The following is a 27,647-nucleotide window of genomic DNA, read 5'->3' as shown; positions in this document are numbered from 1 at the left end:
TCCATCTGGGTGTCCCCACAGGGGTGGCATTGTCACTCCCCCCCCCATTTTGGTGTCCCCAAGGGGATGGCATTGTCACCTCCAGCCAGCAGAGCTCGGGATCTGTCACCGCACCCTCCCTGGGGTGACACAAGGTGACGGAAGGTGACACCGCAGGGCAGGGGAGGGGACAGCGCCAGGTGCCACCACCTGCCCGGCCCCGGGAGCTGCGGCTTTGCTACAGAGAATTCACTTTGGTACCGAGAACAGAAATTAATTAAAAACAAAATTAATTCCAAACGCGTCAGTGACTGCTATTGCTGCTGGCACTGGGGGTGGGCGGGGGTCCCCAGGGCCACCAGGGGACACCTGGGGACACCAGGGGACAAGGAGAGAGGGTGGGGACTCAGCGCGAGGGCGATGAAGCCGCTCTGGGAACCACGAGGAGCTCTAAACCTAAGCAGGGATTTTAAATCCACCCCCTAAATAATACCGGACGTGATTTATTTATTTCTCTTCTTTTTCCTTTTTTTTTTTAAGTTTTTTTTTTTTTTAGGTTTTTTTCCCCTCTTTAAATATTTATATATAGATTTATATTACGTATATTATATATATATAATATGTAAATATATTTTTTAAAACAATATAAAATGTTAAGACACTTCACTTAAATGTAAAGAGTTGCTTTTTTTGCAATCCAAAGAAATTGCATCATGATTTTTTTTTTTCATTTTTTTTCCTTTCTTTTTTTGGTCTTTTTTTTTTTTTGGTTTTTTGTTCTTTTTTGTGTGTGTTTTCTCTTTGTTATTCAAAAAAAGGCTCTCATTTCTTCTGTACAAAAATGATCGAGATACAAAAAAAAAATTAAAAAAACAAAACAAAACAAAAAACCAGAGGAGGGGGAAAAGGAAGAAAAAAGGAATTGAAATTTAAAAAAACCCAAAAATAATCAACCCAAGGACGAAACAGAGAACGGAAGGAGTGATTGGATCTTGTGCTGCACACACAGAGCACACGCACACACACACCTGGGCACACCTGGGTGCACCTGGGGCACACCTGGGAGCACCTGGGAGTACCTCGGCACCACCCAGTGCACCTGGCACAACCTGTGGAGCACCTGGGCCCACCTGGAGTACACCTGGACCCACATGGGCCCACCTGGAGCACATCTGGCCACAGCTGGCTGCACCTGGAGCCCACCTGGGCACAGGTGGGTACAGCTAGGGCGCACCTGGGGCATACCTGGAGTGTACCTGAGCACACCTGGGGTGTACCTCGGCACACCTGGAGCCTACCTGGGCACACCTGGGGTGTACCTGGGGCCTACCTGGGCCCACCTGGGCACACCTGAGGCCCACCTGGGCACACCTGGCCCAGCCCCGCTGCAGGGAGGTGCCCACAGGCCCCCCGCCCGCTCCCCCCCAGGCCGGGCCGGGCCGGGGCTGCTCCCCCGGGGCTCCGGGCCCCCGTCCCGCCCGCCCGTCCCCACCGGGAGGGGACGGAGCCGCGGCCGGGTGCCCCCCACCCCGGCATCACCGCGCCCCGCTGGATCCCGGACCCCTCCCCAGTTCACACCCGCGCCCTGCGGCCCCTCCGGCACTCCCGGGGACCCCCCGGCCCCCCTCGAGGGGACGCGGCGGCGGCGGCGGTGACAGCGGCGCGCGATGTCCCCGAGCCCCGCGGTGTCCCCGAGCCCTCGGCCCCGCCGGGCACCCACCGGCGAGCCCTGGCCGGAGCTGCGCTCTCCTCCTGCGGGGACACGGCCGCCGCTCCCGGCGCGCTCGGGGGCCGCTCCGGGGCTCGCTCCGGGGGCGTCCTCGGCCGCCGCTGCTTCCCGGTTTTCCGCCCGGTGGGAGCTGGAAGCTGCTCCTGGCTGGACGCTGGTGGGGGGAAGCTCTGAGAGCTCTTAAATAAACAGAAAAAAAAACCAAAAAAAAAAAAAAAAAACCAAAAAAGGAGGGGACGGGAAAGGGGGGAAAAGAGAGGGGGGGACCAAACCAACAGCGATCCAAAGGGGAGAGGAAAAAAGGAGAAAAGGAGGAAAAACCAAAAAAAGAGAGAGAGAGAAACAGAAAGTGGCTGGTTGGCCATGGCGGAGCGGGAGGGGACACAGAGGTCGGGCCGAGGCGCGGCACAGGCGAGACAACAAAAGTTCGTTTGGCGGAGCGGAGGCGACAAGAACATGGATCAAACAGAAAGAGGAGGGGACACAGGTGGCGGATTCCCTCCAGAGCGCCTCAGGGAGAAGCCAAGTCCCAGGGAGGAAGAGGAGCCCGAGGAAGAGAGGAGGAGCCCCCCGGAGCAGGAGAGCGGCCGGGCGGAGCTGGCAGGGGCGCTCAGAATGAGATGGAGGAGTTCCTGGCCCCAAAGGAAGTCAATACGGGGATGGATGTTCTGCCAGCTGCGGGTTTTTCTGAGACCGTGGGGGAGGTCTCACTGGCCTCTTTAGATGGTCTAGTGGCCTGGAAAGAAAAGCAAGATTCAAGGAGGACGAGGACGAGGAGAAAGGCGTGGAAAGTTCGAAGAAAAATAAAGAAAAAGCTTTAAAAAAAAAAAGAAGACAAAAGAAAGGAATAAAAAAGAGGGAAAAAACCAACAAAAACAAAGACAGGAAAAGCCCAAAAACAACCGAGAAGCGAAGGGAGTTGGTTCAGAAGCAGCACTGAGTCAGGCCTGAGGTCAAGCAGCTGGAAAAGGGCCACCACAAAGAGCGCGACAAGAGCGGGTCCCACGTGTCACTGCACGGGCAGGGGACGGCCCCGAGGGGAAAGGACGGACGGACGGACAGACGGGCACGTGGACACACAGGCACACACAGCCGGGGGGGCACAGGGGACACGGAGGAGGCACAGGGGGGACAAGAAGGGCAGCGTTAGAGCGGGCACAGCCCCCGGGGCAGCGCCCGAGGGCGGCCGTGCCCACCCTGTCCCTGTCCCTGCCCCTGTCCCTGTCCCTGTCCCCGCCGTGCCAGGGGGGCACGGGCACGGCCCGACCCGGCTCGGGAGTGACACCGAGAACCCCCAGGGATGGGGAGAGGGATTTGGGGTCCTCCAGCCCCACCTCGCCCCCAGTGAGGGGCTGGGATGCGGGGGGACACCCCCAAATCCCGCGCGGGGACAGAAGTGACACAGAAAGTCCTGTTGAGGCCACCCCAGCGAGGGCCACGTGGGACAGAGGCGTCACCAAGGTGGTGACACCGAACGGGCGGGGCTGTGCTGCTGGGTGGCCTCCAGGGGAGGGGACCTGGTGGCCTCATGGGGTGGGGAGATGCTCCCCGGCCCCTCGGGTTTGTCCGGTGTCCAGTGCAGGGGGAATCCAGAGGGAATCCCTGCCCCTCCCTGATTCCATGGGGTGGGACAACCCCACACGCCAGAGGGGACACTCAGGGACACCCCGAGCTTGAGGACCTCAAAAAGACCCCAAAAACCCTCCAAAAACCTCCATGGGGAGGTTTTTCTACTGGGAATGGAGCAGCCGAGGGAGGTTTCACCCTGTTTGCCAACAGGTGCCCGTTTTGCTCATTCCACATTTTTCCCCCCAAACCCTGATGCGAGGAGCTGGGAAATCCTGTGGATTGTCCGGCGGGGCTGACGGATGCACGAGGATGAGCAGAATTGGGTTTATTGCACGGTTTGGGGGTGGAAAAGGGGCCAAGACACAGAGCAGGGGCAGAGCTGGGCTCCGGGTGAGCCTGCCCGGGTGCTGCTGCCCGGCAGGGGTGAAGGGGCGCTGGGAGGGGGGACAGGCCAGCAGGGAGGGACAGAGGATGCCACCCAAGGGGCCGTGATCCCCGGGCCAGCTGGGAATGCACGGCCAGCACTGGGGTGACAGCAGGGACAGAGGGGGGAGCCCCGGAGCTGCCCCCGGGTGGGTGGGGAGAGGTCAGTGCTGGCTGCTGGGGATGCTCCATGGCACCCCAAAACGCTTCTCTTCCAGCTGCTGTGGCCCACTTGCCCTGTCCCCACAGTGCCACCACCCCACCTGGGACACCCCAAGCTGCTTCTGTGGGGGCACGGGGGGGTCCCGGCTCCCCAAAACCTCCCCAGGCAGGGAATCCCCATCCCCACGTGGCTCTGCCATGCTCGTCAAGGAGGTGGCACTGTCCCCCGGGGTGAGGGGACAACGCCAGGGCTCAGCCACCCCCTCAGGGTGACACCCAGCACTGGGGACAAACCCTTCAGCCTCATCCCACAGCAAGGATGAGTTTGTGACTCTCTCGTGTCCCTGTCCCCAGCCCCAGGGCGGGCACAGAGTGTGACAAGAGCCCCTCCTGCACCGCCACCCCCGTGTCCCTCTGTCCCCAACCCCGCCGGGCTCAGCCGAAGCCAAGAAGGCACCAAGGAAGGGAGGACGCAGTCCCAGAACTCATCCCCGGCTCGGGTGTGCCCGGCTCGGGTGTGCCCGGCTCGGGTGTGCCCGGCTCGGGCCGTGCCCTGGGTGGTGCCAGGGCTGCGGGCAGCCCCGAGGCGGCTCTAAGGGTGGAGTACCTGCTGCTGGCCCTGGATCCGCATGTACTCCATGCGCTGCTTGATGTGCTTGCCCTTGTCGGGGCTGCCCTGCTGGCCCTGCTTCAGCCGCGACGCCGGATTCACCACCTTCATGGCCGGGATGGAGACGCCGCCGCTCTGCCGGGACACAAAATCCGGGGGGAAAGGGTTAAAATGGGCCGGTGGAGCCCTGGCCGGCACCGCTGGGTGCCCGGAGCTGCGCCACCCCTGCCAGCGCTGCCCGAGGGGACAAGGCCGGGCCGGGACCGGGTCACCGGCTCGCCCCGAGCTCCGAACCCCGCCGGGACTTACCGGGAGGCACCCGAGAGGGAGTTTAGGGACACACGGCAAACACCGGGACACCGAGGGCGGGACGGGACAGCCCGCGGGGCCGAGAGAGAGGGAAAGAGGCGGCGGCAGGCAGAAGCAGATTCCAGGTGGGAACGGCGGCAGTGGGAGTACAGAGGAGTTTATTCGCTGTGCACAGGTGAGGATACACAGGCGGCAGTGCCACACACACCCCGTGTCCCCTCCCGCGCCAAGGTCCCCTCCTGCCTGTCCTGCTCCAGCCCAGGCTGGGGAATCCCTGGCTCAGGTGAAGCCCTGGGATCCTCCCGGGGGAGACACGGGGGATTCTCGCAGCCCCAGCACGAGGATATCACCAAAGGACGGAATATCCCCAGCTGGAAGGGACCCTCGAGGACCAGAGTCCAAATGCCAGCCCTGGAGAGCCCCACAAGCGCCTGTGCCACACCACCCCCGGCATTCCAGCGCTGGGAATCTTCCCTGAATGTGACACCAGCCCCGCCCTGCCCTGCCCTGCTTTAGGAATGACCCATCACAGCCTCTCCCATCTCAGCCTAACCCTGAGCCTGGCTTTGCCCCAGCCCCAGCAGTAAATCCATCCCGCAGCTCCGCTTCCTGTTTCCCGGGAAAAAAAAACTGGGAAAAGTTGCAGCTACAGCCCCGTTCACCCAGCGAGAGCCCCCGAGGAGGGAGCGAACGGCTCCAAATGGAAAAGGAGATTTATTCCCCAGCACTGGCTGTTAATAAAGGAGCAGGTTGTCGTCGCAGCAGAGCTCAGGGCATTTTTCCCCTCCCTGTTTTTCTCAGATATTCAGCTGGATTCCAGCAGAAAGCAATTTGGGATGGCTTCAGGGAGCTCGTGCTGTGCTTTAATTAGGAGAAACATCTGCCAGGCTCCGGCTGCCGCTCGTTAGGAGAGGGATTTTATGGAAAATGGTGAAACTGAGAGCGGTGCTTCGGCACCAGCCCTGGCCGACCCTGTGGGATGCTCTTGGACCCCGTGGGATGCTCTTGGACCCCGTGGGATTCTCATGGATCCCGTGGGATGCCCATCCTGGACCTGGTGATCCAAAATCCTGCCAGGGCAGAAGAATCCCCCTCATCCAGGGTCTAATTCCAGTACGGGATCAGCCAGCACCACCCGGCACTGTGTCCCTTCCAGCTCCTGCCTGGCTCACTCCTGCCCTTCCCAAACCCCTCCAAGAGTCAGGGAGAAGAGGAAGATTCGTTCTCCAGCTCGGCTCTGCCTGGAGGTGGAGTCACAGAGAGGGAGCAGGCAGAGGAAGAGACATCAGAGTGAATCCAGGGCAGAGCAGGGCACGGGGGAGAAGAGAAAATGAACCTGGGGCGTGCTGGGGGGCAGCTGCGGCTTGGGGAGCAGCGCTGGCTTGGTCCTGCCCGCAAAGGGACTCTCGGCAGCGCCGTCCTTGGCCTGGCTGAGGTCCAGCGCGGTGTCACCGTCGCAGCCTCCGTGCCTGAGGTCCCCCAGGCTCTTCCCGGCCTCCTCAGGTCCCGGCGCGTCCCTGGGGAACGCGAATTCCACGGCGGGGTGGCTGCTGATCTCGCTGATGGTCATCTCCAGCTCGCGGATGGTTTCCTCCAGGCTGTCCAGTCTCTGGTAGGTGTCCTCGTAAATCTCCTTTTTGCCCGGGCCCGCGGGGTTCAGGTGGCCTCTGCAGAGCCCCTCTGACGCTTTCCCCGCTGCTCCAGGGCCGCCCCAGGGGGCCGCAGCCCCTCCGTCCCATCCCGGCGTTGCCGTGGCGGGGCTGCACCGGGCTGGGCTCCGCTCCGGGGGCGGCTGCTCCACCCGGGAAGGTCCCGCTGCCCTCGGGGCGGGGTCCCTGCCCGCGGGCACCCCGGGATGTGCCCCTGGATGGGCCGGAGGGCTCTGCTCCCTCCATGCGGCTTTGGGCGCCCCAGGTGAGTGTCCAGGAGCGAGCCTGGCTCCTCTTTGGGAGTCCCCATGGCCAGCAGGAATTTGGGGAATGATCCCGGCACCCACGGAGGGGAGTGCGGCCTCCGCAGCTCCAGAACCTTCCCCACGGCTCCGAGGAGGCTGCACGGCCTCGGGATTTTGGGGACAAGCCTTGTCACCGCCTCCTGGCCTGCCGGCAGCGTCCAGAGCCGCGTCCCCTCTTTGTTCCCCCATTTTATCCCTCGGGAAAGGCGGGGCTGCCAAGGCAAACGCCCGGGATGCGCTGCCGGGGGGCTGCGGGGCTGGAGGGGGCTCCTGTGCCAGCGGGGACTTTGGGGGGCTGCCAGGAGCCGCCACACGGCCTCTCCTGGTCCCCTCGGGTGGCAGCTGCCCTGCCGGTGCTGCGCTGCCCGGTGCCACCCACAGCTCCGGCTCGGCTTCGGGGCTCGGCGGCTCCGACACCCACTCGGTGAGCACGATCTGGGGCAGGGAGAACGCCCGGCTGGCCGGGGCTGCCGGCGCCAGCGGCTCCTAGGTAGAGAATTCAGACAGGTTAGGGGCCAGGAGGCAGCGGGGTTTGCCTGGGGAGGCACCACGGGGCGCCACAAATTATTGGGGTGCCCCCACGCTGGCACCTCTGGGCATAGCAGAGCTCCAGGTGGGAGTTTGTGAAGGAAGGGAGGCTCAGCTCCCTCCGGCCCGTCCCATATATCCCAGCGGGATTCACGGCATGGTCAGGGGCTGGAGGGGATTGCTCAGCTCCCTCCTCCAGCCCTGACATCCCACAGGGATCCACAGCATGGACAGGGGCTGGAAAGGGATGTTCAGTTCCCTCCTGCCCAGCCCTGACACCCCACAGGGACCCAGAGCATGGACAGGGAATGGAAGGGGATGTTTGGCTCCCTTCTCTAGCCCTGATGTCCCAGTGGGACCCACAGCATGGGCACAAGCTGGAAAAGGATTTACAATTCCCACACATCCACCAGCACCCAGAGCACAGACAGGGAATGGAGGGGAAGCTCAGTTCCCTCCTGTCCAACCCTGACATCCCATTGGAGCAAAAAGCTTCAAACCAAAACCCGAACACCGGGCTCTGCTCCAACCCTTCCCTTTCCGTGCGCTCGGGGCGGGGTCTCCCCTGCACCGTCCGCCCCCGGTGCCGTGAGAGCGGCGGGCGGTGCCCGTGCCGTGCCCGGTGCCGTGCCCGGTGCCGTGCCCGGTGCCGTGCGGGGCGGCCCGGGAGGCTCCCCGAGCCGCGGCCGTGGGTTAGTGCTGGCTCCGGTGCCGTGTGAGTGCCGGGAGCGAGGCGGTGAGGACAGAAGGTGGTGATTAGTCGGTTAAATCAGAGAAAAGCAGCAGAAGTGAGCTGAGAGGAGGCAGAGGAGGAAGGTGAGAGCGCAGCCCGTGGAGCCGTTACCTTCCATCCTTCTGCTGCCGCCGCGGCTCCCCACGGCTCGGAGTGGCCCGGGGACACGGCCTCGAGGGGCTCACAGCGGGGCACGGGGAGGAAAGGGGAGGCTGAGCTCCGCTGAAACACCTGGGGAGTCAAACACGGCCGTTGGAGCGAGGGAGGGGCGACCTGGGTCTGCAGCGGGGTCACGGCCCGGGCAGGGCTCGCAGCAGGAGGGGTGGTGGCGGCTGGCAGGGACAGAGGCAGCATTGTCCCCTGTGCTGCTGGCAGGGCCACCTGTCCCCTGTGCTGCTGGCAGGGCCACCTGTCACCTGGCCAGCTGTGCCATCAGAGCCCTGGCCAGCAGTGTCACTGGTCCTCTGGCCAGGAGGGTCACTGGTCCAGTCTGGCAGCATCCCTGGTTCCCCTCCCTGCAGCATCATCACCTGTCCCACACCTGCACCATGCCCAGTTCTCCTCCCTCCTGGAGGAAAACCATCCAAGGAAAAACCATCCAAGAAAATACCACCCCCTCCCCACTGTGGCACCTGTGCCGTGCTCAAACCCAGGCGAGTCTGGCTTAAATCTCAGGGTGGGAGGGAAGTGCAGAAGGAGCATCCAGCTGTGCAGCACCCAGCTGTGCAGCAGCCAGGTGTGACACACCTGTCCCCAGCAGTGCCACTGCTCTGTCCTCGCGGCCCTGGGCAGAGCAGGGACCCCGGTGCGGTTCCGGTGCCGGGGATGTCACCCCGAACCACCCCCCCGAGCTGTCCCCCGAGCAGAAGGGCGGGGCGGTGTCACCTGCGGGGCGGTGTCACCTGCGGGTGGGGTCCCGGGGTCCCGCCCCCCTCCCGCGCTCACCTCCAGCTCGGCGATGATCCGGTCCTCGTCGTCGTCGTCCTTGACGGCCGAGGCGATGATGGGCGGGGTGGATGCGGGCCGGACCACCTCGGACACCGCCCGCCTCAGCTTCACCTGCGGCTTCGGCGTCTCCAGCTCCTCCGACTCTGCCTTCTGCCGGGGGGAGCACGCCGTGAGGGCCGGGGGCACCGGGGGGCACCGGGGGGCACCGAGAGGCACCGGGGGACACGGAGGGACACCGGGGGACACGGAGGGACACCGGGGGACACCCGCGCTGCCCATCCCAGCCCAGCCACCACCCTCACCTTCATAAAGCCGGGCTCCTTCTTGCTGGTGACGATGACCTCTCCGCTGCGGGTCGTGGTCAGCCCGTGCGACGAGGGGAAGCTCCGGCGGGGCGGGGGAGGCGGCGGCGACTTGGAGGGTTTCTCGGTGCGGTACCGCGGCACCGTCAGCTCGTCTGGGCACAAAGGGGGCTCTGAGGGACCCTGCCCCTCTCATCCAACCCCCGCACCTCGGGGACAGCACCGCGCACCTCCAGCCTCACCTCTGGAGGCGACCCCATCCCTCCCCACCCCGTACCTGAGCCCCGGCGGCCGTTGGGGTCCCCTTTGCCCCCCGATTTGGGGGTGTGCTGTGGCTTGGAGGGTTTGTGCTCGGGCGTGGAGGCGGCGCTGCCGCTGCCCGGGGTTTGTTTGTGCTTGGCTGCGAATTCCAGGTCGGGGATGGCCTTCATGAGCTCGGCCTGCGTCTCCTCCAGGAGCCGGTTGATGTCCTTGGCGCTGTACTGGGTGAGCGCCGCCCGCTTCTCCTCCCAGTCCCGCTCGGCCGCCTGCGGACACAGAGCCTGCTCCAGCCCCGTCCCTGGCGGGAACGACGTGACCCCAGAGCCCCGTGACTCCCCCAGACCTGCTGCGAGGAGCTGGGGGGCGGATTTTTACCCCTGTCCTCAAATTTCACAGAATCACCGGTTTGGAAGAGACCTCCAAGATTATCGAGTCCCATCCAGCCCCAGCACCTCAACTCAACCCTGGCACCCAGTGCTACATCCAGGCTTTGTTAAGCACACCCAGTGATGGTGACTCCACCACCACCCTGGGCAGAACATTCCAGAACTTTATCACCTTTCTGTAAAAAACATTTTCCCAATATTCAACCCAAATTTCCCTCGGTGCACCTATGTCCTCTGGTTCTGTCAGTTCCTGGAGAAAGAGCCCAGCCTCACCTGAGCACAGGCACCTTTCAGGAGCTGTGCAGGGTGATGAGGGCAGCCCTGAGTCTCCTTTTCTCCGGGTGAGCACCCCCAGCTCTCATCCAACCCCTCTGCAGCAAAGGCGCTGCCAGCGCTCCTCCGTCAAGGAGCAGCAGGGTGGGCACTGCTCCCACTCCCATTTTCACCTTCCCAGACCCTCCTGAGGAGCCCCCCCGAGCTGAGCCCCCCAGATCAGGCTCTCACCTCCACAGACACGGCTTTGTCCGCGCTCTTCTTGCTGGGGGTCTCGGGCCCTGTCTGCGTCTTGGCGGGCACCATCTCCGGGGCCCGTGAGGGGTTATTGCTCTTGCCGGGGTGGCTCTGGGGCTGTGGGGTGAAGCCCAGGGGCTCGGGGGTGCCCGTCAGGTGGTGCAGGCTCACGGGAGGGCTGGTGGGCATCTCCAGCTCCAGCCCTTTGCTGAAATCCGTCTCTGGGGCCACCTTCTTGGGCGACTGGCTCAGGCTGCTGGGCGAGCTCCACACACCCTCCTCCACTTGTCTAGGGCAGAGCGGAGGCACTGAGGGGCCGGGGGGCACGGGGAGGGCACAAAATCCTCATTTCCTCAAGGCTGACGTGCTCTGGGCTGGGCTCGGTGCTGGTTCGGGGGGGCCTGTCCGGAATGGGGATCCCTCCAAACGCTTCCCCTGCTCCAGACCCGGCTGGAGCTGCCCTTGGGATCGAGGATTTATTCGGGATGAGGGCGCTGCGGGTTCCTACAGGCTCGTTTCCCTGGGAAACAGGGCTAGAGCAGAGCCCGGGGCCATCCCAGAGGGCGCTGGGCAGAGAGCCGTCCCTAATGGGATCCTAATGGGATCTTAATGGGATCCTAATGGGATCCTAATGGGATCAGGCAGGTGAAATCCACCCCGCAGCGGCTCCGGGAGAGGATTTTTCTCTGGCTGAGGATTTTTCCACCACAGAACAGCTCCCTGCTCCTCGGGAAAGAGGCTTCTGCTCATGCCAAGGGCTGTGTGTCTGTCCTGATGTAAAATCCTGCTTTATTCCCAAGGAAAAATGAGGTTTGTATCAAAAGAGGGGGTCCCACACACACCTGGAAAGGGCTGAGGGTATTTTTGGGGTGCTTTAGCAGAAAAAGGAGGCTTTTACCAAAAAGGGTTCCCATCCACTCCTGGAGAGGACCATGAGGGTATTTTTGGGGTGCCTTAGCAGAAAAAGGAGGCTTTTACGGAAAGAGGGGGGGCCTGGAAAGGACTGAGGGTATTTTTGGGGCCCTCTTTTTGGGGTCCTTCAGCAGAAAAGTGATCATTTTGTGCACACCCCTTGGATGCCCTCCCGCCCTGAGAGTTTGGGATGCACAGAGAGGAGGCGGCACAGTGGGGACAGAGGTGGCACAAAGGGGACAGAGGCGGCACAGTGGGGACAAAGGGACACCGAGGGCGTGGCTGTGCCCTCGGGGCTCACCTGCGGATCTGCGCCAGCGTGTCGGTGATGGTCTTGCAGCGCTTGAGGAGCCCGTCCAGGCGGTTGGGCTCCTCCTTGAGGAACTTGACGGCCTCCACCTCCACCCGCAGCACCACCCGCATCTTGCTCTGCAGGCTGGGGAACTGGGCTGCCAGGGGACACCGCTGTCACCCCTGTGACCCTCCTACTGCCCAGCTGGCACTGCCAGGGCCGCCAGGACCCCATGCCATGGGTGTCCTGCCAGGTGGGGCGGGATGGATCCAGGGAAAGTCTGGATTGATGGGTCCAGCCCGATTTTAGGGTGGAGGTGTCCCCTCTGCAGCTGTGGCACAGGGTGTGGCAGTGATGGGCACCTGGGAGGGCAGGGGACCACCCTGGCAGGGACAAACCCCTAGATCCAGGGCAGGGAGAACCTGGAGAATCCCAAGAGAAAACACAAATCTGGGAAATCCCGGAGAATCTCAGGCGCAAACACCCAAATTCCGAGCCAAGGAAAATCTGGAATATCCCAGGTGCAAACACCAATCCAGGGATGGAACAGGGAAACTCCGGAAGGTTCTGTTTGCTCCCCAGCCCCTCCTCACCCTTCAGGTCCGTCAGGGTCTCCCCCAGCTGCTTGAGCACCACGGCCTTCTCCTCCAGCTCCTGCGCCGGGATCAGCCGGTGGTTGTGCGCCAGATCCTTCTGGATCTTCTCCACGGACTTCTCCAGGTCACTGGGAGGACAGGGGAGGGCAGGGGGTCACTGGGGGGGTCACTGCTGGGTCAGGAGGGTGGAGAGCCCCGAGGGTGGCAGCGGGAGAGGGGAACCCTGGGATGGGGACCCCTCCTCAGGCTGGGCTGGGGACCCATCCTCATGTAGGGACATGGTTACTGCATAGGGACCCCCTCATCTGGGGACATGGTCACTGCCTGGGGACCCCTCCTCACTCAGGGACATGGTCACTGCATGGGGACCCCCTGATCTGGGGACACGGTCGTTGCATAGGGACCCCGGGCAGTGCAGAGCTGCTCTGTGCCCCCTGTCTGTCTCTCCCATGCGGGCTCACTTGAGCTGCTGGGTGATGAGCTCCTCCTCGTTGAGGTAGCGCAGCCGCTCCTCCTCCACCAAGCTGCGCTGGCGCTGCAGAGGGTCCTCGTGCTTGCGCATCGTGTCCGTCACCCGCACGCTCAGCTCCGTCTCCGTCCGCCGCAGCAGCGACTTCACCGTCTCCTGGTTCTGCAGCTGCGGGGAGGAGCAGGAGGAGGAGGGGTCAGGCTGAGAGAGACCCCTCAGGGGGGGAAACAGGTCCTGATGAGGGAGCAGCCCTGAGATGGGCGAGGAGAGGGATCCCTGAGCCTGAAATTGGGAAAGATCCCTGAGCTGGGCATGGGGAGGGATCCCTGGGGTTGGAGTGGGGAAGGATCCCTGGGACTGGATTTGGAAAAGATCTCTGGGGCTGAATTTGGAAAAGATCTCTGGGGTTGAATTTGGAAAAGATCCCTGGAGCTGGATGCAGGAAGGATCCCTGAGGTTGGAGTGGAGAGGAATCCCTGAGCTTGGGTTTGGGAAGGATCCCTGGGCTTGGATTCAGGAAGGATCCCTAGGGTTGGAATATGAGGGGATTCTTGAGCTCAGATTTGGAAGGGATCCCTGAGCTTGGCTTTGGGGAGGTTCCCCGAGCTCATCTCCAGGACAGATCCCCGAGCTCCCCCCCACCAACCCCAGCGCACAAAGGCGATTTTCCCGTCCCAACCCAGTAAGAGCTGGCTCAGATCCGGGGTCCCGCCTCCCCAGGTGCCCACCTGCAGCTTCTTGAGCTGCTGCAGCTGGTTGCGGAGGTCGCTGGCGTTCTGCTGCAGGTCGTGCAGGTGCAGCTGCATGTGCAGGCGGGTGATGGCCGTGGGCTGCCCCGCCGGGGTGCTGGTGGCCGAGGGCGGCGGCGGCGCGGGCACCGGGGTGCCCATGCCACTGCGGCTGGTGGCTGGGGGGAAAGCAGAGGCTGCTGAGGGGTTTTGGTGCCCAGTTCTTCTCTTTCCCCACCCAATCCTTCATCTCTGGTGGTCTCCATAATTTCCCCATCCATGCTAAGCCCACCCTGAGGCCACCCCAGAGCAGAATGGGGGGACCCACTGGTTGCCAGTGATTCCATAGGATTTTAGCTTTTATATTTTTCAAATCCCGTACTGCTTTAGGGAATAATTCTGAAATTCCAGTCAGCTGCTGCTCTCCTGTTTTATTCAGACAAAACAATTCCTCTCCAGGCCTGTAACTCAAGGACACCTCACTACCTCAGCCCCCAAAAAATATTTAAAAAGTGAATTGCAGGGGGGAACCAAACTGGGAGTAAATTGCTTCATTACCTGAATCTGTAATTGGAGGATTAACCCAAATTACATCAATTAATATCAATTAATTGATGCATAGGTGGACCAAACTTATAATTGTCTGAAAAACTCGTGACCATCTTCCATTTTGGGTGTAGCCCCTTGGGGAGGTTTTGTCTGCCCTTAACGTACCTGGAGGCCCTTCATTAAATAGATTAACTTTAATTCTCTTAACTCTGGTTTTAGGTAAGCCTGAAAAAGGCATCACCAGCACATGAGGGGCTGCAGAGCCCACTCTGGGACACCCACGGGGGTCCTGCAGGGCTGGGGGTCACTCACACGCTGATGGGGGGGTCCCGCCGTTGGTGGTGGCTTCTGTCTTCTCACTGAAACCAAAGAGAGGAGGGGGCTGAGTGTGGGTGGATTTGGCGTCCCCTGGGAGGGGGACAAACCCCCCAGGAGGGACATCCTGGCCCCCGGGGTCCCAGAGCTGCCCTCACCTGGGGGTCTCGGCCTCGGAGCCGCGGAGCAGCGCGCTCTGCACCAGCCCCGTCAGGCTGGCGATCTGCTTCTCCATGGCCTCCATCCGCTCCCTGCGCCGGGAAAGGGACGGAGATGGGTCACGGGCTGTGTCTGCCACCACGGCCACCCCCCGGCTGCTCCTGGCCCTGCTCACAGCCCGTCCGTGCCACCCGGGAGCTGGGGACACGGCTGTCACCAGCTGCAGCCACGCTCCTCATTCCCTGTCTGTGCTGCCCGATTCCCCATCCCGGCACCGCAGCGGGGACAGGGCAGCACCTTCCTCTGCTCCTCCTCCTCCTTCCCATCTACTCCTCCTCCCCCTCTGGTCCATACAAAATCCCCCTGTAGCAAAGCCCAAACCCACCGGGGATCCCAAATCCAAAGGCAACGGAAAACCTGGAACATCCCAGGTGCAAACACAAATCCAGGAAGACCTGGAGCACCCCGGGTGCAAACACATCCTGGAGCATCCCAGGTCCAATCACAAATCCAGAACAGTCCGGAGCACCCCAGGTGCAAGCACGCCACACCTTCTCTCACCTGGTCTCCGTGTCCTTGGCCGGTCCGGGCGATCCGAAGCCCGAGAGCGGCCGCTCTGCAGGGCCAGGGAACAGCTCGGGGGGCCCGGATGAGCTGGGGTTGCGCGTTTTGCCCACGGGGCTGTCCATGAAGACGGAGGAGCAGGAATCCTTGCGGAAGGACTGACGGACGGGCGAGGAGCGGCTGGGCGGGCCCGAGTAGGGGCTGTGCGGGCTCTGCCCGGGCTCCACCATCTTCTGCGGGGACGAGGGCGGCATGCGGAAGCCCAGCCCGGGGCCGTACGTGTCGCTGTAGATGGGCGCGTTGGGCTTGTACAAACTGTCCTCCAGCTCCGTCTGCAGCGCGGCCGCCGAGTAGGTGCTGAGCGACCGCACCGAGCCCCGCTTGTAGAGCCCCCCCGAGTAGCCAAAGGGGTCCCCCATGCCCGCCAGCGACTGTGTGGAGGTGATGCTGAGCCGGCCCTCGTGCACCATCCCATAGGGGTCCGCGTAGAGCCCCTCGTTCTTCACCAGCACCACGTTCTTGCCCGCCAGGTCCTCGTCGGGTTTGACGTCGCGGCGCTCCAGGATGGCGCTGGGGCTGGGGGACACGCCCTGGGCGGGGGGCAGGCTGGACAGGCGCTCGCCGTGGTGCACGGGGCTGCCGGCGTACGAGGGCGGGCGGCCGCCGCTGTAGGACATGCGGGAGCGCGACGGCGACGAGGACTGCAGCACGGGCGGCGGGGAGCCCGAAGCCAGGTGGGAGGCTGGGGAGATGTTGTTGAGCCGGCGGGTGGGGGAGGATTCCCGGGAGGTGTAGACCATGTCCCGCTGTGGAATGGGGTGTGGGGGTCAGCACAGAGTGAGCCCCATCCTGCTGGGCCCTCCACCCCACCAAGGACTGGTGATTCTGTGATTCTGTGATTCCCAGCCAGCAGCGGGCTGATTTATCCTGATGATTTATCCTAATGAATTATCCCCATGATTTAATTCCCTACATACCATATTTACCACCTCGCTGTCAGCTCCCACCCAGCGCTGGCAGCAGGCAGGATGGATCCCAACCACACACAGGTCCCAATTCCCAATCTCTGCTGCTTTCTCTCCCTACTGCTCCCACTCCACCAGGCCCTGCCACCCCCCGGGCTGTCCCCGTGTCCCCTCTCACCCTCAGGTCGCCGTTGGTGATGTGTGAGGCTGGGAACGAGGCGTAGAGCGGCTCTTTCCGGTAGATTTTAATGATGCTTCTGTCCTGGATGTCTCTGGAAGCAGAGGCAGAGCCTGAACACCTGGACAGACCCCTCAAAACCCCAGCACTGCGCCCACCACCCCCTTTTCCCTTCATCCCTCTCCTGGGTTGTAAGATAAGAGTGTGTTCTATTACCTCTTAGAGGTGCGGCAGTTTGCCTGAGAACGTTTTAATTTTAAAATTATAACAATCTGGAGGGGGGGGGGGTTGACATTTTCCATTTTAAGGGAAACTCCTGCCTTCCTTAGCGGACACCTGACTTTTCAAACCAGGACAATCCCACAGATTTCCCAGTTTGTGATGGATTTAAAGGACAGGAAACCAGCCCGGGGTGGGATCTGATCCCTCCCTGCTCACCGGACATCCTCCAGCTCGTAGAAGACGTTGCGGGACTCGTCCTTGATGAGGATGGCGGTGTTGGGGGACTTGAGCATGCCCATGGTGAGCTTCTGCGGGAACATGTGCACGATGAGGGCGTGCAGGGTGTCCATGCTGCTGATCTCGTGCGTGATGTGCACGCGCCTCGTCTCGTCCCCAAACTGCAGGAACAGCACCCCTGGGAGCACAGGGGGCACGCCAGAGTCAGCTCTGACCACGCTCCTTCTCCACAGAGCTCACAGGGTCTTCCCAGCCAATAAAAAGGGGTTAGGGGAGCTCTGGACACCAAACAGTGCCCTGGTGAAGGTGGAAGGGTCCAGGGCAACCAAAAAAATGGGTTGGGAAATGTTTGGCCACCCAGCCTCGCCCTGGTGAAGGAAGGTGTTCCTAGAGAGCTCTGGGGCACCCAAAAAAATGACATGGGGAACTTCTGGCCAAGAGCAGCTTGGTCTGGAATTTTGGGCAGATGGAGACCAGCCCCACCCTCCACCGTGGAGGTTTTGGGGTCTCCAGGGGTACCTGGGGAGCGCAGCTTGGTCTGGAATTTTGGGCAGATGGAGACCAGCCCCACCCTCCACCACGGGGGTTTTGGGGTCTCCAGGGGTACCTGGGGAGCGCAGCTTGGTCTGGCTGGCCGAGCGGGACAGGGGCAGGCTCTGCCGGAACCGGTTCATCCTGTTGAAGGCCAGCGGCAGCTCCGCCTCCGACATGGTCTCCAGGGACTCGGCCGAGGCGAAGGAGAGCTTGGCTTGGTCGGCCAGGCCAGGCTGGGAGCCCTGGGAGTGCCGGGAGCTCCTGGTCTGCAACGGGACAGGGACGGGGACAGGTCAGGGGGGACAGGGATGGGTGGCCCAGCAGCCCTGGTGAGGCTGGTCCTGCTTTTCCTCGGGAATGGGGTGCCGGGATGGAGAAGCTGGTGATGGGAACATGGAATGTCCTGGGATGGGAGGGAGACACGAAGGTCGGCGAGTGCAACCCCTGGGACACCCCCAAAAATCCCTCCCTGTGCCTGAGGGTGGGGCTGGGCCGCATCCAGGGGGCTCCATCCCAAACCCAGGGGGCTCCATCCCGAATCTAGGGATCCTCCATCCACATCCAGAGATGTTCCATCCCATATCCAAGGATGATCCATCCTCATCCAGGGATACTCCATCCCACATTCCCTCCCCAGCTCAGGCTCTGACGTGTTCCACCCCAGCTCCACGTCCTGCTCCCAGCACAGACCCCATTCCCAATGCCACCCTGCTCCAGGATAAACCTTCCCAGCTCCATCCCGGTGCCTCTGGGCTCCCACACCGGCAAACCCCTGGAATTTAACCCTGGAATTAAAGCCTGGAATTTAACTCTGCAGGAAGGAGCCGAGGCTGTCAGAGCCGAGTGCTGGAATAACCTTGGCTGCTCCCCGAGGTTACACATCCATTACTCTACTCCTGGGAATCCTAAATGCCCAGATCCTTGTGGAAGCAAAGCACTGGGAAGGTTTATGGCTCTGGGAGCCAGGAGGATTTCATTTTCCAGGATCCCCATTTCACAGGAGCCTGCTGCCAGAAAGTTCCCACCAAGGATATGGAAAATGTGGATTTTCCAATATCCCAAATATCCCCAATATCTCCAAATATCCACAAATATCTACAAATATCCAGAAATATCCCAAATATCCACAAATACCCACAAATGTCCACAAATAGCCCCAAATTTGTGGCCATTCCCAGCACTGCTGTGTGTTAACAACCCCAAAAACCCAAGCCTGGATTTTCCAGACACTTGTTGAAGGTTGGCAAAGCCAACAGAGGGAACAAACAGCTCCCAGGGTGTGGAAAAGGCGGCACTGGAAAGGGACAACGGCTCTATTTTAAGATGGGGAAAAAAAGAAAAAAAAAAGAAAGAAATCAATATGAAATGATAACAGCCATCATCGCCATTTAAATGAGACATTAATTGGAAGATTTAATTAATCCTACGAGGCGGGGTTTGGGAGGACTTGAAATGTTCTCGCCCGTAGTTAATTGCTGGAAAATTGACTGCTGGGCTGGGTTGTTGTTGTTGGAGCACAAAGAGCCCTGGCAGAGCCTCACAGCCAGGAAGGGATGCAGGGATGGAGGGAAACATTCCTTGCTCCCATCCCCGGGGCCGTGGGACGCAGCTCTGACCCCTCACGGGGGTGGTTTTGGGGTGGAAAAGGGGGATTTTGGGGTGGAAAAGGGGGATTTGGGGGCTCCCTGCCCTCAAGGTTGTGGTTTCTGGGCACCCTGCTCGGGCTTTGGGGTGGTGCTGACACAGATCCCAGCCCGGGATGGATCCTTAGGGAAGCTCCTGGTGGGGATGCGAGCCAGGGCTGCAGCTCTGCCTGGCTCTGCCTTCCCGGATCCTTCCCCTGTCCTGTTCCTGTTCTCTGGGATCTCACCCTGCTCTAAATCCGTCCCTGCATCCATCCTTTCCACTCCCCACCCCAAATGCCCCCCATCCCCACCCCCGGGGGTGTCAGAGACACCTTCCCTGTCCCAGGTGAGCCCAACACCCCCCATCCCTGCCCTTTTCCCGTTCTCTGGGATCTCACCTAAATCCATCCCTCCATCCATCCATCCATCCATCCATCCATCCATCCATCCATCCATCCATCCATCCATCCATCCCTGCATCCATCCACCCACCCCCGGGGGGGGTGACAGGAACATTTCCCTGGCCCAGGTGAGCCCAGCCCCCTCCCGGCCCTGCAGCTGCCCCCGGGCACCGGAGCCTCCCCGCTGTGGATAATTCATGGAATCAGTCAAACCACAAAAAAACCCCAACCAAGGCAGGCGAGATGGGAGTTAATGGGTTTTTAGCCCGGAAGGGACCGTTCTGCCCTGATGCTCTGCACAATGTGCTGTCCCCAACCCCCAAAACTGTCACCGGCACCGGGGCAGAGCCACTCCTGCCCCCCTTCCCGAAACTCAGGGCACCCCTGTGGGCACGGGGCCGTCCCAAATGGGCACAGAAACCCCCGAGATGGGCACAGAACCCTCACCAATGGGAACAGAACCCCCCAGGCCGGGGGGTACCTGCCCATGGTCACCCCAAGGGTGGCACCTCGGTGCAGCTTTGCCCAGCCCTGTGGAATTCCAGATGTTTTGGGAGGTCCTGAGCCTTCCCTCAGGGTGCCAGGTGTGCCAGTCTGGATGTCCCCTGCCACCCCTGGCCCACCAGGGCATGCAGGGGGCATCTCCCAGCTGGGAAAGGCTCAGGATAAACCCCAAAGACCACCCTAAAACACCCAGCGTGGCCATAAAAACCTTATTCTCCCCGCCATTTCTCTGTCTTGCCCCACATGTGACCCTTTTATCCACACCCAAACCCCTCCCCAGGGGCTTCTGCAGCCCCAAATTCCCTGAGAAAATTCCCTGCGGGATCCGAGCCCACCCGGCGGGTGGCGGGGAAGGGAGGGAGGGAGGGAGGGAGGGGACATCGCCCCCCTGCTCCTGTCCCCAGCTGGGAAATGACCCATTTCCTGCCGAGCCAGCCCCAGAGCGGCGATCCTGGAGCTGCATCCTGGAATTCCCGGCTGGTCCCTGCGGGAATTCCAGCGGGGAGCGCTCGGAACGGCAGCGAGGGAGCGCAGCCACAACAAAAGCGGCTCAAGGCCACGGGGAGGCTGCGCCGGGAAAAATGAGGAATTTCGGGGCAGAGGGGGCTGGGCAAAGGGCACCGAGCTGGGGATGCCCAGAACTTCCCCCCGGGATTAAACCTGCTCGGATGAAACCCCCCGGGAGCCTCCCGAGCCGAGGGAATCCCGATGGAGCAAAGCTTGGACCCCTGGCAGTGCCCTCGTGGTGATGGTCCCGGGGAAAACCGACCCCAAAAAACCCCTCTGGAGGAGGAAATGGGAAAAATCCCCAATTCCAGCAGGGCCAGGAATGTCCCCATCCCCTCCCCCGTCCCCGGTAGTTTCATATAAAAACGGTGGGATGGGAAATGGAGGGAGTTTTTTAATGTCGGATTTTTTTTTTTTTTTAATCTTTTGTCTCCCCAGAGCTAAAAAAAGCCACAATCAAGGGATTCTTTGAGCTCCTAAAAAGCCCCGATCATCCCTGCGGAAGCAGCTCCATTATCTCTGCCTGGAGATAAGGATGCTCCTCATTCCTGCCTCACCCTCATCCTCATCCTCCACATTCCCCGGCCCAGCTGGGAGGGCGGAATGCTCGGAGAGGATCAGGGAAGGATCAAAGGACCCGGCGGATTTTTGGGAATCCGTGAAAGGAGCGGGGTCGCCCCTTGGGATGGGGAAAAGCGGTGGAGCTGCTTGGATGGAGAGGGGGAGAGGGGTCAGGAGGGGGACAGAGGTGACAGGAGCAGCCCTGAACCTCCCGCAGGTCACTTCAAAGCAGATAGGAGGGGAAAAAAAAAACCGAAAAACCAAGGGAAAAATGCGTGGGGAAGGAATCCTGCCCCGGGATGGAGCAGCTGCTCCCAACAGCACCCGGAGCGACCCCACAGCTGCAGATTTCCACCCTGCGGCCCTGACAGGGGCCTCGGGGAGGGGACACCGGGTTTGTCCCAGCCCCACAGGCTCCCAGGGCTGTGCCCGAGCCCTCCCGAGGGAAAAACGGGTCCTGCCCGACCCCTCCCGAGGGAAAAACGGGTCCTGCCCGACGCCTCCGTGCATCCCGCACCCGAGGGGCCTCCAGGTCATGACTGGGACAGCAGGAGGAGAAGCGGCTCCGTCCCCGTCTGACGCCCCCGGGACGCTCAGAGCTGCAATTCCCACCCCATCCCGAGCTCCGCACCCCCTCGCACCCCAAAGCCGCCGAGACCAGCCCCAAAACCGACCTGGGATGGACAAACCCTCGCTGTCCCAGTGCCACCGGCGGCGCCTGTCCCCGGGCTCAGCCTCCCCTCCCCTCCCGTCACCGGGAGGAGCCTCCCGGGCTGGGCTGGGCAGCTCCGGGGTGGGGGCCGCGCCCTCCAGGAGCCCCCAGAGCCCCCCAGATCGCGCCCCATGGGCTCCGAGGGTGCTCCGGAGCGCGGCCGGGCATGGCCCTGGCGGGTTCTGGCGGGTCCGGGCAGGTTCTGGCGGGTCCGGGCAGGTCCTGGCGGCTCCTTGCCCTCTGCAGCTCCTCGGCAGGATGGGGATAAAGGCCAGGGAGCCCTGAAATCCCTGGAAAACAGCTGGCACAGCTGGCACCGCCCTGGGCACGGTTATTTACCGAGGCTCCAGCCCCTGGCTGGACACGGATCGGGATTAATCCCTGCTGATCCCCCTCTCATCCTTAATCCTGGAGTCCCGCCCAGACCCCATCTGGTGCTGAGCCCTGGGATGGATCTGTGGGGTGGGGTGGGATCTGTGGGGTGGGATCCATGGGATGGGATGGGATGGGATGGGATGGGATGGGATGGGATGGGATGGGATGGGATGGGATGGGATGGGATGGGATGGGAAGGGATCCATGGGAAAGGATCCATGGGCTGGGCATACCCGATTGGAATAGAACATCCCTGACCAGAAACCAGCATCCCTGATGATAAACCATCATTCCAATTCAAACAGAGCATCCATGGCCAGAACCCAGCATTCCCAACTGGAATAGAACATCCCTGACCAGAACCCGGCTTTCCCAACTGGGATGCAGTGTCCTCAAACAAACACTGACATCCCTGACCAAAAACCAGCATCCCTGATGAGAAACTATAATTCCCAATTGGAATGGAGCATCCCTGAGCAGAACTCAGCATTCCCAGCTGGAATATGCCATCCTTGAGCAGAACCCAGCATTCCCAAGGGGAATCCAGCATCCCGAGCCTGGCTATCCTCCCCCAGTGCCCGACATTCCCGGCTGTGGTGCCGCCCCGCTCGGACACCTGATCCCGGCCGGTGAAACCCAACCCCTCCGCTCCGCCTTTTCGCTCAGCTGCACCAGCCAGGAGCGATGGATTCCGTTCGGGAAGGAATTCCAACATCCCAGCTCCTGCCGCTGGAGGCGGAGGAGCCGAGAGATGCCCAGCTGGGAGGAAAAATGGGGAAAACTGGAGGAAATTTGGGCAGGAGTGGAAGGAATGAGAGGCCCAGGGTGCTTCGGGCACCATCCAAAGGGTTTTTTCAGGAGTCTCCCCCATCCAAGGGGTTGTGGCCTCTCCAGCGCCGCCCTCCCAGCCCCCTGCCCTCTCCCCCCGCCCCCAAATTAAAATCGTTGCCGCTGCCGGCAGCAATAACTCATCCCAGGTCTAATGCTGAACATTTTGTCAGGATTATCCCGATTAAGGCAGAATTAATCCCGATCTCAATGTTAACAGGATTAGCGTTCAAATCGGATTAGGGTTTTTAAACCGGACCCCTTGACTAAAGGAAGGGGCCGCCCCCTCCGGAGTGAGCGGGACTCCCTGCCCTGGGATGGGCTCCGGGATGGGCCATTCCCAACCCCAGAAACCCCCGGCACTCTGCGGGTGACAGCACTTGGATGTCCCTGAGGTAAAGCCACCCCTCTGTCCCTGCAGAGGGAGAGGGGGAAAGGGGAAAGGAGAGAGGGGAAAGGGAAAAGGGGAAAGGGGAAAGGGAAAAGGAAAAGGGGAGCGGGGAGAGGGAAAAGGGAAAAGGGAAAGAGGAAAAAGGAAAAGGAAAGGAAAAGGGAAAGGAAAAAAAGAAAAGCAAATGAAAGGAAAAAGGAAAATAAAAAGGAAAGGAAGAAGGGGGGCTGCTCGTCCCCTCTCCCCGATTTTCCTGCTGGCAGCAGAGGCTCCGCGTGCTGATGAATATTTAAAAGCCTGGATCCTCTGCAGCCTCATGAATATTGACGCTGCTGCTCGCCCCACACCTTCCCCAACCCCGTCCATTCCCGCCGTGCCTCAGTTTCCCCGTTCCTGCGCTGAGGATGCCTCTCCCATTCCCAGCACCCTGGTGGGGTGGGCGCCACCCCCGCCGGTGGCAGAGGGTGGGATCAGGAGAGCTTTAATCGCTTTTCCAACCCAACCCATCCATAAATATCGACAGCCCCGGGATCGATGGACAACAACGGGCAGCATCTCCCGGCGATGCCGCAAAACCAGCGAGGACCCCAAAAACCACAGCGAGGAGGTCGGAGCAGCCTCAAATCCACTGTTTACCCACCCCAAATCCCCCTTCCCACCGGGAACAACCACCGGGAACAACCATTGGAAACAACCACCGGGAACAACCGCCGGGAACAACCCACCAGGAACAACCACCAGGAACAACCACCGGCAACAACCACCGGCAACAACCCACGGAGAACAACCATTGGGAACAACCACCGGGAAAAACCACCGGGAACAAACCACCAGGAACAAACCACCAGGAACAACCACTGGGAACAACCACCGGGAACAACCGCCAGGAACAACCACCGGGAACAACCGCAGGGAACAACCCACCAGGAACAACCCGCCAGGAACAATCACAGGGAACAACCACCGGCAACAACCACTGGCAACAACCCACCGGGACAACCACCGGCAACAACCATTGGGAACAACCGCCGGGAACAACCCACCGGGAAAAACCCACCGGGAACAACCCCTGGGAACAACCACCGGGAACAACCATTGGGAACAACCCACCAGGAACAACCACCGGGAACAACCCCTGGGAACTGGGAACAACCATTGGGAACAACCACCGGGAACAACCACTGGGAACAACCACCGGGAACAACCATTGGGAACAACCCGCCGGGAACAACCACTGGCAACAACCCACCCGCGGCCCCCGGGAGCGCGGCCGAGCCGGGGCCGGAGGGAGCAGCGGGATTAGAGCAGCCCAGGACTCGCTGCCTGCTATTTGCTCATCTCCTGCGAGTAAATACTCATCTCCTGCCTCTCACTGCGGCTGGCCGAGCGCCGCCGAGGTGGAAATGGCTTCCCGCAGGAGGCGCGGGGCTCCCGGGAAGCCGCGGCCGCGGCCCCGAGGCCGGAGCGGGAGCGCGGTGCGCATAAAGCCGCTCCTGACTCTTGTTTTAAAGACAAACGCGTCCTTTGTGTGTCCCCCGCCGGTTTTTGCCCTTCTGCATCTTTTACTCGGCTGCCTTTGATGTTCCTTTAAAGTCCCGGCTCCAAAGGAGCTCTGCCAAGCCTTTGGATCTTCCCGTTCCTCCGGGAATCCAAATTCCACCCCACCCCTCGCATCAGCGCGGCGGGAGCCCCCGGGCCTCTCCACTGAACTTCCCAGCGGGATTTTCCCCCTTGGATGTGGCCCTGGATGTCCCCAAAAACACTGCGAGCCTTTGGGATGGCCCCGGCCGGGATTTTCGGGCAGGGAGGGCGGGAATGAGGGGATGGAAAAGTGCGGGGAGGATTAGGATGTATTGGAGACAGAGGGGGATGTCCTGGAGACAGACTGGGGTGTCCTGGAGAATCGGGAATCTGCCTGGAGCCTGGGCTGGCAGCAGCGTGACAGTGGCACAGAGGTGACAGTGGCACGGGGGTGGCAGATCGAGGGCACATCCCGGGAGAAGGGCGCAAAAAATCGGGAAAATATTTTAAAAGTGAGGATTTTTTGCCTTCCCTCCCCTCAAAGCGCCAGGAAGGTCCTAAAGTTCAGCCCTGTTGTATTTCTTATATTCTTATTTCTTAGTCGCAAAAATATCGTGGTAAAAGATAAAAAATCCGGCAAAAAGATTAAAAAAGTGAGGATTTCGCGCCTTCCCTCCCCTGGCAGTGCAGGGAATGCCCCGTGGGATGGAGCAGAGGCCGGCTGAACCTCCCGGAGCCGCGGCTCCACCCCCGTTTCACTCCGGGAATGAAAACTCGGGACAAATTTTCGTGTCCCGCATTTCCCGGCCCCACATTCCCTGGGTTTTTTGGGTTTTTTTCCATGGGAAGAGCAAATCCACCGGGGACAACGCGCCAAGGTCACCCGGCAAGGCAGCGACCTTGAAGGGCAGCCAGGGAGTCCCTGGGCGAGGAGGAAGAGGAGGAGGATGGAAACCAGAGCAATCCCTGTATCCCTGCTGGGAGCAGCCACTCTGAGCTTCCAATCCCATCCAGAACCGGCCTTTTCCCATCCTTTTCCCAGAATTCTGTCTCAGAAATAACTCCAGAGCAGCAGGATTTGGCCGTGGGGTGAGCGCCCAGAACGAGGCCTCACAGAACAACTCACTGCTCGCCCCAAACCCCAAAATTCCCCCTCACCACTTTCAGCTTCAGCTCAGCTGAGACCAAACGACTCCAGCTCAGGAATCCTCATCCAAAAAAATCCCACCCCGGGCTCCCACCCCTCTCCAGACCCACAGCCAAGCACATGCATTTCAGAGAGAAAGCAGGAAAAATCCGAAATACTGACCTTAAAGCTCCAGTAGTTGGGTTGCTAACAACAAAAAGAAGATAAAACAGAAGAAAACACACACACACACACACACAAACAACAACAAAAAAAAATACCATTAAGATTCTTGGTTTGACTTTTGGTTTTTCCCTTTGAGAATCTCTGAGCTCGGATTTAAACCTGCTCTGGTTCCTGCCCCTCCCAAAGGGTGGCTGGAGTTTCAGGGAGCAAGCAGGGGGTGAGGATTGAAGCAAATTGGGGTGAGAAAGGAGGGAAAAGGGGTTGGCACAGCAGCCCAGCATGGCTACTGGTGTCACTGGTGCGCCCAGCCCCTCCTGGCACTGCCGCGGCGCTGGAAGTCACAACAATGTTCATTTTCCACGAGATTTTCCAGCCCTGCCCGGCTGTGCCCGCCCCCTCCCTGTGCTGGTGTCGCCGCTGTCACAGCGATGTGGCACCGCCGGTGACAGGAGCTGGCACCGCTCCCGAGCTCCCCTTCCCGGGCTGGGATGGGATCCATGGGATGGGATGGGATGGGATGGGATGGGATGGGATGGGATGGGATGGGATGGGATGGGATGGGATGGGATGGGATGGGATGGGATGGGATGGGATGGGATGGGATGGGAGCCTGGGGTCCTGGAGGGTGCCAGGGGCAGGGGGACTGCGGAGTTCTGGAAGAGTTCGGGTGGGAAGGGATTGAAAAGTGTTTTTATTCCAAAGGGATCCCGATATTCCAGGCTGTTCCCAGCGCCGTCCAACCCCCTGCAGGAGGGAAGGTGGGTCCAGGGGTGAGGAGTGGGATTTAGGTACAAGGAATGGGATTTAGGGAAGGTGGGATCCAGGAACAAGGGGTGGGATCAAGGGACAAGGAATGGGATTTAGGGACAAGGGATGGGATCAAGGGGTGGGATCCAGGGACAAGGAACTGGATTTAGGGACAAGTAATGGGATCAAGGGAGAAGGAATGGGATCCAGGGACAATGGGTGGGATCCACCTGTCTGGAAGGAGAAATCACCGTGAAAATGATGGGTCTCCTGACTTTTCCCTTCCCCAACTTTTCTCTTTTTCCCTCCCCAGCTTTTCCCTTTTTCCCTTCCCCAACTTTTCCCTCTCTCCCTCTCTCTCCTCATTTTTCTCTCAAGGACCCTCAGTAATTTTCCCTCTCCTGATATTGCTGATGCTATCTGCTACCAGCGCCGGCTGTGAGTTTTATTTATTATTTTGGGATGACAGTGTGGATTTTATTTATTATTTCAGGATGACTGGACAAGCTCCTCACCGAGCCCATAAATCACAGCCAAATCCAGAATGTTCTGGCACCATTTGGGGTGGGCACCGTGACCTGTGGGCACAGGGTGGCACAGCACCCATCCCTATCCCAGCTCAGAGGATCCAACTGGGAAAAACAGGGGTTTAACCCTGTTTTCTAACCCTCTTGTAACAATTCAAAAGTTTAATAAAGGACAATAAGAGATAAAGACAATAAAGCAAAGATTGGCATTCAGCCAAGAGCACATTTGCTATTTTGGAAACATTTTATATATTTTTTTTAAAAACAATTTAAATATATTTATTTCTATTGTATTACCTTGTTGCATATTTATTATATATACTTTTATGCATAAAATAATATATAATAACTAATATATTTATAACATATATATTTATATGTTATATATTTATTGTATTTTATATTTTTAAATATTTTAAGTATTTTTTAAAATTTAGATGTTTAAATATTTTTATATTTTTAAATGTTTTAGAGTATTTTTAAAAATTTAATATTTTAAAATAATTTAATATT

At 60.2% G+C, this 27,647-nt stretch overlaps 1 protein-coding gene across 9 annotated transcripts in view; it reads right to left on the bottom strand.

Moving 5' to 3' along the window:
• Positions 1-1,551: 1,551 nt before the first annotated feature.
• The window catches only part of SRCIN1 (SRC kinase signaling inhibitor 1), a 57,308-nt gene continuing 31,212 nt past the window's right edge, over positions 1,552-27,647 (bottom strand). For 4 of the 9 annotated variants that reach the window (XM_063178794.1, XM_063178795.1, XM_063178792.1 and 1 more), the window contains 18 exons: positions 25,858-25,881; positions 17,197-17,389; positions 16,569-16,767; positions 16,131-16,224; positions 14,985-15,793; positions 14,423-14,515; positions 14,262-14,308; positions 13,401-13,579; positions 12,665-12,840; positions 12,201-12,331; positions 11,617-11,764; positions 10,398-10,692; positions 9,524-9,773; positions 9,247-9,401; positions 8,942-9,094; positions 8,108-8,227; positions 4,470-4,607; positions 1,552-1,887 (listed from right to left, as the gene is read on the bottom strand). In XM_063178794.1, coding sequence (XP_063034864.1) covers positions 1,552-1,887; positions 4,470-4,607; positions 8,108-8,227; positions 8,942-9,094; positions 9,247-9,401; positions 9,524-9,773; positions 10,398-10,692; positions 11,617-11,764; positions 12,201-12,331; positions 12,665-12,840; positions 13,401-13,579; positions 14,262-14,308; positions 14,423-14,515; positions 14,985-15,793; positions 16,131-16,224; positions 16,569-16,767; positions 17,197-17,389; positions 25,858-25,881 — 3,540 coding nt within the window. Of the gene's footprint in view, positions 2,721-4,469; positions 4,608-8,107; positions 8,228-8,941; positions 9,095-9,246; positions 9,402-9,523; positions 9,774-10,397; positions 10,693-11,616; positions 11,765-12,200; positions 12,332-12,664; positions 12,841-13,400; positions 13,580-14,261; positions 14,309-14,422; positions 14,516-14,984; positions 15,794-16,130; positions 16,225-16,568; positions 16,768-17,108; positions 17,127-17,196; positions 17,390-25,857; positions 25,882-27,647 lie in introns of those variants that run through there. The other 5 variants (XM_063178796.1, XM_063178799.1, XM_063178793.1 and 2 more) reach the window with 5 other exon arrangements.

The sequence above is a fragment of the Melospiza melodia genome, chromosome 30 (assembly GCF_035770615.1).
Source record: "Melospiza melodia melodia isolate bMelMel2 chromosome 30, bMelMel2.pri, whole genome shotgun sequence".
Taxonomy (NCBI): Eukaryota; Metazoa; Chordata; class Aves; order Passeriformes; family Passerellidae; genus Melospiza; species Melospiza melodia.
Note: the sequence above shows the minus strand (reverse complement) of the source record. Positions and strands in the feature narration are given on the sequence as shown.